The following is a 12923-nucleotide window of genomic DNA, read 5'->3' on the forward strand; positions in this document are numbered from 1 at the left end:
AAATTTCTAAAATTTACTTTAAATAAAAAAATTTAAATAGTTTTTCTTTTTTTAGTATAAAAAGAGAAAAAAATTAATTTTATTTAAAAAATCTTTGTTTATTACGTGGCAAACCTACCACCACCAAACTTTCTTTGCCTGGCTGCTGGTTTATTTTCGCAGTGCAGAGAGTTTATTTTTCTTAATGGCCTGTTTGGACTATCAATTGCAATGGTAAAATGATCGTAAAATATCCCGAACAGAGAGCTTATAGCCTCATATTGTAAAACGATCATAAATGGTCGGATTGACCTCAGTTTTCATAATGATTTTTTATTTAGATAAGAAACTGAGAAAAAGATTTTTTTTTTTTTTTTTAATAATCATTCATCAGTAAACAATAAGGATAACAAGATGCAGCAAAGCAAGCAAAACTTAAAACTGCATCAAATACAACATAATCCAACACGGCCCCATCCAAAACCTTATTCAAATCCCAAATGGTCTTCAATCAACTGAAACAAATCCGTTTCTTTCCTCCAACTTTCCCACCACCCAAACACACACTACTACCAAATTTAAACCTAACATCCTACTACAGATCATCATTGAAAACAATCAAGCCGGCCAAATATTTTGTTTCTTTCCCTCAAAACATTCACTCTTCTTCTTCTTCTTCTTCCACTTAGTACCTGTAGTGAAGAGGCTTGTAAGGACCATCGGCGGACACACTGATGTAGTCAGCCTGCTCCTTGGTGAGCCTGGTGAGCTTAGCTCCAAGTTTGCCAAGGTGAAGAGCAGCAACCTTCTCATCGAGGTGCTTGGGCAGAACATACACCTTCTTCTCGTACTTGCCGGTGCTCTTCTCCTTCCAGAGCTCAAGCTGGGCAATCACCTGATTGGTGAAGGAACAGGACATCACAAAGCTGGGGTGCCCAGTGGCACATCCCAAGTTCATGAGACGTCCCTCAGCCAACACGATGATGCCTGAGTTGGTCTCGGGGAAGACCCACCTATCAGTTTGGGGCTTGATGGTAATGCGCTTAACACCCGGGTAGGTCTCAAGACCGAGCACATCAATTTCATTATCAAAGTGACCAATGTTGCAAACAATTGCATTGTTCTTCATCTTCTTCATGTGGTCAACCATGATGATGTCCTTGTTACCGGTGGTGGTAACAAAGATGTCAGCATCGGAGAGGACATCCTCAAGGGTTAGGACTTGAAGACCCTCCATAAGAGCCTGGAGAGCGCAAATTGGATCAATCTCGGTAACAATTACACGAGCACCGGCTTGCTTCAAAGCAGCAGCACAACCCTTGCCAACATCACCATAACCGCAAACAACAGCAACCTTTCCGGCAATCATAACATCAGTAGCTCTCATCAAACCATCTGGGAGCGAGTGGCGGCATCCATACAAGTTATCAAACTGTTTCCCCCATTGCATCATCAAACATTAGTATTTAATTTCCTCCAATATTTCAAATCATTTAATGAATTGATGGCATAAAATAAAATAAAATAAACTTGAGATCTGAAGCAAATCAAAATAAATTACCTTGCTCTTGGTGACAGAGTCATTGACATTGATGGCAGGGAACAAGAGGGTTCCATTTTCTTGCATCTGATACAATCTCTTGACACCGGTCGTGGTTTCTTCGGAAACACCAACTAATCTTTCCTTCATTTTGTGGTACTTCTTGGGATCGGCCTTCAACCCATCTCTAATGATAGTCAAAACAATCTGAAACTCGGCGTTGTCGGTGGAGGCCGGGTCGGGCAACTTCCCGGTCTTCTCGTAGATCTCCTCAGCTTTGACTCCCTCGTGGATCAACAACGTGGCGTCACCACCGTCATCGACGATGAGATCTGGGCCGCCGCCGGGACCCCAGTCCAGGGCTTTCTCCGTGCACCACCAGTACTCCTGGAGGGTCTCACCCTTCCAGGCAAAGACGGAGGCGGAGTCACGTGCGATGGCGGCGGCCGCGTGGTCTTGGGTTGAGAAGATGTTGCAGGAGCACCAGCGGACTTCGGCGCCGAGAGCGGTGAGGGTCTCGATGAGGACGGCGGTCTGGATGGTCATGTGGAGTGAACCGGTGATCTTGGCTCCTTTGAAGGGCTGTGAAGGGCCGAACTCGGCGCGGCAAGCCATGAGCCCCGGCATTTCGACTTCGGCCAACTCGATTTCGAGGCGGCCGAAGTCAGCCTGGGACAGATCCTTCACCTTGAATTCACGACCGCTAGCGGATTTCTGGACGGACAAAGCCATGGCTTATTAATAGAATTGATAGATCTAAAAGGAAGAAGGAAGAGAGGGCACTCTACTCTCTCTTTGGAAACCAACCAAACAAAGTGAATGATTGTACAAGCGAGAGAGATAGAGTGGGTGTGAGCGAGGGTTTACGGGCAGAGTGAGGATGTATAAATAGGTTTGAGGGGGGAAATGGACGGTGGCGATTTGAAGTTTATAAAGGGTTGGTCAATATTGATCGGATATTGGCGGTTAGATTTGCTTCGGAGTTGGTAGAGGTGGTGAAAACAATTTGAAAAGTAAAAAATCACTTTGCGTAGGGCATGCTGTTGTGTGCCGTTGTTAATGTGACAGATTACTACTGATCACATAAGTTTAAACTAATACATGTTCCATGGAAATTGGAAAACTCTCGGTTCCAACAATAATTCCAAATTAACTAACACTCACTTGAAAAATATTTATACGTTAACATTTAAGATCCATAAATTTTAAAAAAAAATTACACAAGTGCTCACAAAAAATTATTTATTTAAAAGTTCAAATTTATTGCTTATTATTTAGTATATCATGTAATAAAAACATTGAAGAAAATTATTGTTGTTTTGGTCTAATTTTAGTTCAGCCCAAATATATTATAAGAGCTTTGCTTCAACAAATGTTTTTGGTGATGATGGAAACTAAAGTGTCCAGAAATAGTTTTATGAGGATGGTCATAATTGGGACGAACACAAAAGGAGAGAAAACACTCATAAGAGGTTATGTTAGTAATGGTCGGCAACGAAACTCCGACGATCATGTCAGCTGGAGAATGAAAGAGACGCTATACTTGAAAAAGTTGAAAAATCTAAGGCTGCAGTATGCTAAATAGGTATTAAAGAGACCAAATATTTTATTCTTAATTGTAAGACTCGATAGAATTCAACTTACTTAGTACTCACTATTGTTTTGTCATATAAAGATATATTTATTCAGTTGAGTAAGCTTGATAAACAGTAGAAATATCTACCTAATGAGTCGGAATGGGATTTGGCAAATGTTTTGTGTGCTCATTTGTGTTTGTTATGTATGTTGACAGAAATTATTTATGGATCTCAATATTTCACCTCAACTATTTTTTCTTAAAATTTTGTGAGATTAAATTGTCAGTCAATTCATGAAAGAAGTCGCCCAATGTGGGGATTAGGCAAATGGCTAAAAATATGATTGCCAAGTATTAGAAGTACTAGGATGTCATTCATGAAGTGTTGGCTACTAGGGATGGCAATGGGCACCGTCCGCAGCGGGTTTGCCATTACCAAACCTAAACCCGCACAAAATTTAAATTACCAAACCCGCCCGCAACCCGCAGCGGGTTTTAATTTTTTAAAAAAAACTCACCCGCAGCGGGTTTTAACAATTACCAAACCCACAATGGTATCCGGCGGATTTTTTGCGGGTTTCCGTATTTGAAATCACAAATGTTTAATATATAAATTTATAATGATAACCTCAAATTCCATATAACATACTCAATTTTATATTTAAACAATGTAAATGAAAAATTAAAATTTCTACATCAATTCAATACAAATTCTCAAATTTAAGTATAAATTACACAAATCTATTTAAAAAGCACAAACTAGTATCTAAAAATAATAATTACATTTCATATTATCATTTAAAATAAGCTTCAAGAGAAGATATTCATTTCATTCACCACCATAAGCACACATCCAACACAATGCCTATAATAATAATTAAGATTAATATTTTCAAATACTAATTCGAAGGGAAATACCTTTAGTTTTCTTTAGTTTATGACTTTAGAATAGGAGATGGGCCACATATACATATACACAACTTTGAGCCTTTGGCTATTTAGTAATTTGATTAATGATATTATTTTCTTTATACATTTTTAGATTAAAATTAAATTAAAAATATTTGGAAAAAATATTGCGGGTTTGGTGGATATCCATGCGGGTATCCACCGGATATAAGGTTAATGCCAAACCCACCCGCATCCATGTGCGGGTTTTAATTTATAATACTAAACCCGCCCGCAACGGCTAAAATTACCCGCAACGGACGGGTTTGGACGGGTTTGCGGATTTGCGGGTACAATTGCCATCCCTATTGGCTACTGAGAATATCTTAGATCCTAGGTTTTAAAAGATGATGGTTCACTTCATTTTTCCTAAGATTTATGGAGATCAATCTGCCTATCAAGCTAAAACTAAAAGGGCATTTAAACCTCTTGGTGAAGTGGTGAAAGAATATGAATCAAAGCATGCAACAAGTGAAGATGAATGAGATTTTGAGAAGGGCAGTTCTTCTCGAGCTAGTCATAAGCTTCTATTTTTAAGGATTCAAGTATGATTGGTGAATAGGACTCACTTGTTTTTAAAGAAGTCATCTAGAAGCAAGCTAAGTCTGAGTTGGAGACTTACTTAGACGAGAGAGATTTGCCTACTACTAGTAATTTTAATTTGTTGTCCTATTAGAATAATAATAAGGGAAATTACTTGCTGAGATTGCCAAAGATTTCTCGGTCATTCCTGTGTTTATTGTTGCTTCTGATTTGGCTTTCAGCACTAGAGATAGGCATTTTAGTACTCATCATAATAGACTTCATCAAAACACTTGAAGGCATTAATATGTACTCAAAATTGGTGTTGGACTAAATTAAAGGTAAAATTTATTTCATTTATTCATGTACTTTAATATCATTATATTTTGCACTAACAGAGCACTTAATGATTATGTTTTATGTTTTCATTGTAGATTGTGAGATGGTTAAATGGTTTATAAAACAAATTATAGATGCTGAAGGAATGGATGATTCCGATTATTAATGATATAGTGGCATGCCATGTTGTGTTAGACTAGATTTATTTTATTTTTTTATGTTTAATTTATGTTATGGTATTTTTATTACTAGATTTATGGTGTTATTATATGTTATTTATATTGAATTGTTGGTTGTTGAATTATAATAGGATTTTATTTGGTATTATTAGGTAAATTATTGAATTTAAAAATTATATTTTAATTTATAATTATGCACATTCAAATATCCAAAAAATCATCTCGTAATTTGTGCGACATATCCAGATATGAAAACTTCAATAGGGATCTGGACCTGAATCCAAATTTTTCCATTTGTGCCCATGAGTTTAATGATTTTTTTTAATAACAGTTTAATGAATTTGAAGAGATTACAATTAATAGATTGAAAAGCTATTTTTGTGAGTATAAGAGAAAGGATTAGTTTCAAATTAACCCCTTATAAAATGATAACCTTCAAAATACCCTCAAATTATTATAAACTTTAACTACCCTGGTTTTGAAAAAACAAGTAAATAAATAAATCCACTCCAATTTTTCCTTATCTTTTGAATAAAAATAGAAGTTGAAGTTTACAATAATTTATGGGTATTTTGAATATTGTTATTTTACAAGGGGGTAATCTGAAATATATCATAACAAAAAACTAATAAACTGGCTTAGGAGTTGTTTGTTAAACACTGGTACAAGAAATAAATTTTTTTGCAACCATATTTTTTGTGACAACTTAATTTGTAGCAAAATGTCATTTTCTAGGACCATAGGGATCTTGTCGCTATTTTTATCATAAAATCTCACTTTTTGCGACCAAACACAATAATTGTTACAAAAGCATTTTTCAACTAGATTTTGCTTTTAATTTATTTATGACCAAACACAATTTTATTGCAAATTCTATACTTTCAGCATCCACTTAATGATTTCATCGATAAGACAAGCAATAAAATTATATGTAACTTATCTTTGGGATAAAACTCAAATTTTCGTCTGAAATATTTACTTTTTGCGACCTCTTTCAAATTGTCATAAAAAAATCAAAGATTTTGGTGAGAAATCTATTGCCAATCAAAAATGTAAAAGATATTTGCAATACTTTTTGCAACAAATATTATTTGGTTGCCAAAGGTAGACATTTTGCAACAATTTTAATTTAGTCATGAAAAAGATGATATATAAAATTTTATAAACAATTTTTTTTTGTGACTAATCATGACTTGTCACAAATTGTTTACTTTTAGACGCCTTTAAAATATTGTCACAAAAAAGAAATATTTTGGCAGAAATTCAATCGCCTTACATAATTAAACTCAATTTGAACAAATTTTTACAATAAAATTTAACTACGATAGCAAAAGACTTGCTACATATACTTGCATTCTTCTCTCTTTCTTTTTATCTCTGAGTTCTCTCACCCTTATAATTCTCGTTTTTTGGTTCTCCCTCTATCTTCTTAGCTTACTTCTCTTACTAATTTTTTTTTATTTTTGCATAATTTTATTTAATTATCATGTTTAGAAGTTAGATTTGTGTTTCATAACTTTTTGTTTACAGAAATTAATTATTGAAGACCAAATACAAGAGGTGAAGAAAATCAAGATACAAGGAGGTGAACAAAATCAAAGAAATTTATGAAGAAATGTAATTGTTTCAAATATTACAATGTTATTTGAAGATCATTATGTAATTGTTGTAAATAATATAATTTCATTTGCTAAAATTTGTGTAATTTTTATCAATAATAAATTTTTTAATTTAATTCTTCTACTTTCATAATGTTGATTCTAATTGCTTTGATCATTAAAGAAAAATTCAATTAAAAATTGAACAAATTATAGTTTCATGAAATTATCATTAAAACATAGCATTATATATAACAATATACTTTTTGCGACTAATTTAAGTATGATCTCAAATATTTTAAGCCTGTCGTTGAAATAGTTGGTGGAAAAAAAGTAATTGAGACAAAGTAAAATTAAATTTTGTGACCATTTTTTTGTTTCTAGAAGTTGTTTTTTTGTGACCAACTTGCAAAATGATTGTAGATACTTTGCCTCGACATTTCTAATGTGAAAAAGTTTCGACCATAATTTTTGTATCACAAATTATTTTTAGTGACAAATTTGATACTTCTTGTAACGAATTTATTGGTCGCAAATGACCACAATTCTAATAGTGCGTCTAAAGTATGAAATCTTATTCAGACTTTTTCTGATTTTTACACATTTACATTTTAATAAAAAGTAAACTTTTATGAATTTTATTTAAATAAAAAAAGGTCTAAATGAGAAGTAAACATTACATTCCAAAAATATCTCCATAAAACATATGTACTTCCTAAACTATAAAATCTATTCCATTTTTTTGTTTTAATTTGTAAAGACATAAATATCAAATAATAATATTTGGGATGTTTTATCTATAAAAACAAACAAGATGCCACTTATATTTAGATATTAAAAAACAAATATAAGCATGCCATTTAGATATTCGTATTCGGATCTAGTCAGCCTTTAGAAAAATTCAGATCCATTTAAATTTCAGAAAAAATAAATAAATGTTACCTTAGTTGAGGATTCTTTTGACCTTTAGACTAGTATTTAGTAATTATAGCAAAAGGTAATTTTTTTAAAAAAATTTTGTGAGAGCAGCAGTTTGAATTCTCTTATGGAGAGTCAACAATATTTCCTCTTGAACTAAAAAAAAAAACAAATTCCTTTCCTAATTTAAAATTGGGTAGAAGTAAGCATCTTCCCGCTCGTTTATAAGCAGAGCAAATACGCCTCTAATTTGTATAAAAATAAAAATATGGGTTCTATCATAATAAACTTGATCTAGATGATGCAGTGGATGTCGAATATAAATATCAATCTATTTATGATTGTGAAATACAAATCAGTGGTTCAAAAAAAGATATGGTATTCAAAGTATTATATGATATGCAAATAGTCCTCAGATAGCGCTACTTAGACCCACCAAACTATTTATTAAATCCAACTTTAAAAGTAATTTTTAGTTATTAAAATTCTCCTAAGCAAATAACAATTTTAGAGCAAAAAACCATAATATTATTTAAATACACGCATAACTTTTTCAAACATACATGATACATTTAGTAATTTAATTTCACATTTTGAATTTTGAATTTTTGCTTCAAAATAAATAACCAAAAGTATTGTTTATGTTTGGTGTGGTATAAAATATTTGAACAATATGTTAGTTTTGAGTTAAATAAATCTAAACTTTTAGTAAGGCTATATTAGGCATTCAAGTTAGTTTGGTGAGTAAAGCTTAAGACTTTCAAAATTTAAGGGTGAGTTTATTAGTAAATGAGTTTAATGAGTAGTTTAGTGGGTTCAGATAGCTCACTCATATTATAAAAATTATAGAAATGATCCAAAAGTTTGATCAATTTACAGACATAATGCAACTTAGAATTTCATGTTATTTTAGATTAAAAAAAAAAGAAAGAAAGAATTTTGAACAAGATACTAGATACCTAGTCGTGTTGGCAGATAAATAGCCTACTAGAGGTTATCCTTATTTTGTGCCCTAAAAACATTCAATCAAATGAAATTTTTTGAATTTAATAATTTTTATTCAATATTTATTTTGAACTTACATTCTTAACTCCTATTTATAAAGTATGCGATTCATGTATTGAGCATAAGACGTCAATATAAGATGATATAAATAACAAGTTTTTGTAGATAAAAAATTGTCTGTAGTCATTAATAAAATGACATTTCATTATGTAAGGTTTTAACTTCTCTATGTCTATTGTCAGTAGTTTTCTATTAATCACTAAAGTGGAGACTTTGAGTGGAAAAATCAGTACGAATATGTGATGTACATATTTTACAAAACTACAGTAAATTATGATATGATTTAATAAATATCATTGATCATAATTCACACAAACTTTAATAAGCTTAATCAAATTTAATATTGAGTGAATAACAAACCTGCATTCATGTATTATGTCATTTATGTCGCTATAGAGTGAGATGGCTTCAAGATTAAGGATGGCTTCGGGCTAGGCCGGGTCTAGACTTAACCAAGCCCCAGCTTGGGTTTTTTTTGGTACGGTGAGCTAAGTTCTATCAAGCTGACCTAATTTTAATATATATAACTCACTTAAAAAACTAATTTCTAAGAGGAAAGTGCCCATGAGCTTATATTCTCATTTTATTATTGTATTTTTTCTAAATGAATTATTGGATTCTAGCAACCCACCACTCTTCTAACCAATAGTCGAGGCGGCCTATCATTCCCAACCATATGACTTCGCAAATCTCATCTTTTTCTGAGTAGAAATCCTACCTAATGACATGACTCAAAAATATTATTACTCTCAAGTATAAGGGTGTTTAGTTATAATATAATTCAATGAGCATAGGGTCGAACCGCAAGGAATTTAAAATCTAATAGTCAATGTATTAAACAAAGAAAATTAACTGAGGGAAAAGAAATCACTAGAAATCAATTTAAAAATATGTTAAGGTTACGAGATCCACTCTGAATATTCAAACTATGCTTTAAATACTCTCTCATTTTTATATTTTCCCTCACTTTTACCAATTAATTATTATGTCATTTAATTTTTAACTAATTATGTGTGTGGATAAATATGGAATCAAGTACCTAATGTGCCACAATTATATTAATGTGTCGACATTATGTTAAAATGTCATACAAATTCAAAGAAATTTATAAATTAATATGATATAAAAATAACTAGAAAAGAATAAAATAAACTTAAAACTCACTTTAAAAAGTAATTTATTTTATAATTTGAAACTTTGAGCTTCACCCTTCACCTCAGTTTAGTAAAATTAGTCACTTATATTAAAAGAAAACAAAACACTATTTTTATTTGACTAACTTTTGAAATATATTATAAGAAAATTGATTACACCATAAAACAAGAAAAGAAAAAAAAAGATTTTCTTAGCTTCACTCCACTCTCTCTCGGCTTCAGCTCTACTCGTGTACCCCGCTCGCTTGCATCCCCTTGCCTTTTATAGGCAAGGAATCCATTATCTTTTTTTATTTTATTATTATTATTTTATTTTTATAATATATATACACATTGAGAGGTATGATGGTCTGGTGTAGGGTTGGCAAAACTTTGGGTCGGGTCCGGGTATCGCAATGCCCGAGCTCGACTCGGATGCAATTTTTAAATGCCCGTGCTGGGTTTTTTAAGCTCGGCACCGGGCTGGGTTTTAATCTAGATACTCGGATTTTATAATTTTTAATATCATATGTATATATTTTTTATTTTTTGGTGATTTTATAAGTTTTAAATTTATTTTAATAAAATTTGACATGAAAATATAAATTTTAAGTATTTAAAACTTTATATATTTGTAATAAATGAGTCAAAAAATATAAATATTTAAAATAATATATATTTTATAATATTTTTTTAATAAAATCCAGGTTCCGAACCGAACTTTGAGTTTATAAAATGATGCCCAATACTGGTCCGGCTTCATGCATTACCCAGCCAACAACACTCGGCTGCAATTCGGGTCCAGACCGACCATGTGTTTTTACTACCCTTAGTCAGGTGGCAACATGGTTACTTGACCATCACGAGCAACCAAAGCATGGTTGCTCACCTTTTATTATTTTATTATTTTTTTAAATATTTATTAATTACATCTCTTTAATGATGCATTCTAAATTACTCCAACAGTTCTTCTTTACTCCTGCTTTCAATTCTAATTCTATCTTTATTCCCGAAAAATATTTACAAGATAAAAATTAACATATTGTGAATATTTTTTTAACATGAAAATTTATTAGGGGAGCATTCATATATGTAGGTGTATCTCTCACAATTGCACTTGGTTCGACCCGGGTAGGAAAAAAAAACTTATAATTTTCTAAAAATTACAAATAAACCCCATTCCTTGAATTTAAAAGCAACTTATAATAAAATTAGTGCATAAATAAAATAAAATAATGTCGTCATAATGAAGAAGTTATGGCCTCGCTCGGTCGACAGGGTAAACAAACGCAGACACTATCGCGTACCGCATATAGGAGTGAGCCGCCCCTCCCCTAAGCAGATATTAATCTGGAAACGTGATTAAAGATCTTTGACACTGGAAACAATCAGGTGGGGTACACACACCGTGGGCCAACCAACTGAGATATTTCGAAACAGCGTCGGCGATTTAAAAAATAGAAAATATCTTCACAAAAATAAACAATTAATTAATTGTGGTTCAAGCATCGCGTGCCGAGTGATGGGTCCCACGCCAGGCTGAGAGGTTTCCCATGTGCATGATTTGGGATTGGCGGATTTCTGGGCGCACAAGATCCGAGAGTGCGAGTTATTATACAGTGCGGCAGCCCTATTTTAGAAATCGTGATCTTTAATTTTTGGCCGCCGGCAATAAGTACAGGAGGCACAATCAAAATCATCAACGGAGACGCACATAGAGTGATTAGCTAGAGCCTGGATTTGTAATTATTTTTCCTTTGGTTAAAAATTATAATTAAACAAGGCCAAGCATTCCCCTCCTTCCTTCAATTCTACCGCTATGTATTTAATACATTCTTTTTGGATCTTGATTAAAAAGTTAATTATTTGTAGCATTTATTCAGCACTATTGAATTAATTCTACTTTTTGGATTGAATATAATTAAAAAAGGAAAAAAAAAATACAAAATGACTTGTTTGGAGTAGGAAAGCACGAACAGGCAACTGCATTAGTTGCTTATATGAAAGTTCTATTTGTGAGTGAGATGGCATTCAAGTCAGACTTGAACAAATGGAAAATCATTGATAATTTACTGGCGAGCAGAGGGAAAAATTATGCGCCTTCTCCATCGATAAAATATAAAAATTATTCACCATAATAACTTTGAGAAATTGTGCATGCTATAAACATATTTTACTCATCTTTTAGAAGGTAAATTCTTTCTTGACTAATTACTTCTGCATTTAAATTATTCTTCAAGCATAACATTGTTATTAATTTCTTTCCACTTTATGTGAGCGAGATTTTAATTTTAAACAAGTTATTTTAAATTAAAAGATTTTATTAGTTGAATTTGGTGCCACTAATAATTTAAAATAGGATGGGACTATTTGCATTCTAAATAATAATTTGAAGACTTTTTTTTTAACAAATATATTCTTTTATGAAATTACTAATAAGGGTATTATAACTTCAACTTAAAAAATAAAAATAATTTATGCACCCATTTATCACAAACCCCTAAATCTTTATTCACGAATTCATCATTAAAGTATTATGAAATCTCCAAAACAACATTGTATGTCTCACCAGTGCACAGATGATCAACAATCTAGTTCTTCTAGCGAATAGGCTTAATTTAGACTTTTAGTTACAATATCTCATAAATTCTGTTAGTAGATGAAAAAAATTAGACAAAATTAAAAATTAATTGAAAAGAAAAATAGATTCAAAGAAAAAAAAAAAACTAAACATCGATGAAATGACTAAATACTTGACATTTTTAAACTTTTAAGGAAAACTAAAAAATTTCAATTAGAACAATCATCCATTCATACACTTAAAAGTCACGAGTTAATTCTTGAAATCATAAAACGTAAGAGATCCTCTTTCTTCATATGTTATCTTCTAAGTTTGGTTTGAGAATATAAACTCAAGAGAAAGACAAAGGAAAGAGAAGAAATAAAAATGGGTGTTGTTAAAAAAATATCAAAAATTAATTTTTAGATTTAATATAGTGTCCATAATAAAAGATTGATTTTTAAATTTTACAAATGAATGTTCTGAGTAATTGATTGTTGTAAGTAGGTTTTAGAGTGCAAATAACTCAATCCTTTAAAATAATTTAAAATTGTTTTTGATATGAT

The 12923-nt window shown here is 31.8% G+C and overlaps 1 protein-coding gene across 1 annotated transcript; it reads right to left on the minus strand.

Annotated features, from left to right (window-relative positions):
* Nucleotides 1–329: 329 nt before the first annotated feature.
* LOC18033506 (adenosylhomocysteinase) lies at nucleotides 330–2390 on the minus strand. Its single transcript, XM_006420955.2, has 2 exons — nucleotides 1541–2390; nucleotides 330–1411 (listed from the first exon to the last, which is right to left on the minus strand). Exons 1-2 carry the CDS (start codon nucleotides 2249–2251, stop codon nucleotides 665–667), a joined length of 1458 nt encoding a protein of 485 aa, XP_006421018.1. The 5' UTR covers nucleotides 2252–2390; the 3' UTR covers nucleotides 330–664.
* Between the last annotated feature and the right edge of the window lie 10533 nt (nucleotides 2391–12923).

The sequence above is a fragment of the Citrus clementina genome, unplaced genomic scaffold (genome assembly GCF_000493195.1).
Source record: "Citrus clementina cultivar Clemenules unplaced genomic scaffold, Citrus_clementina_v1.0 scaffold_9, whole genome shotgun sequence".
Taxonomy (NCBI): Eukaryota; Viridiplantae; Streptophyta; class Magnoliopsida; order Sapindales; family Rutaceae; genus Citrus; species Citrus x clementina.

Excerpts from the sequence above, each read along its gene's own strand:
- LOC18033506 (XM_006420955.2), bottom strand. The coding sequence starts at position 2,251 with ATGGCTTTGTCCGTCCAGAAATCCGCTAGCGGTCGTGAATTCAAGGTG. Across the intron at positions 1,412-1,540 it reads ACTCTGTCACCAAGAGCAAG|TTTGATAACTTGTATGGATG; the intron begins GTAATTTATTTT and ends TGGGGGAAACAG.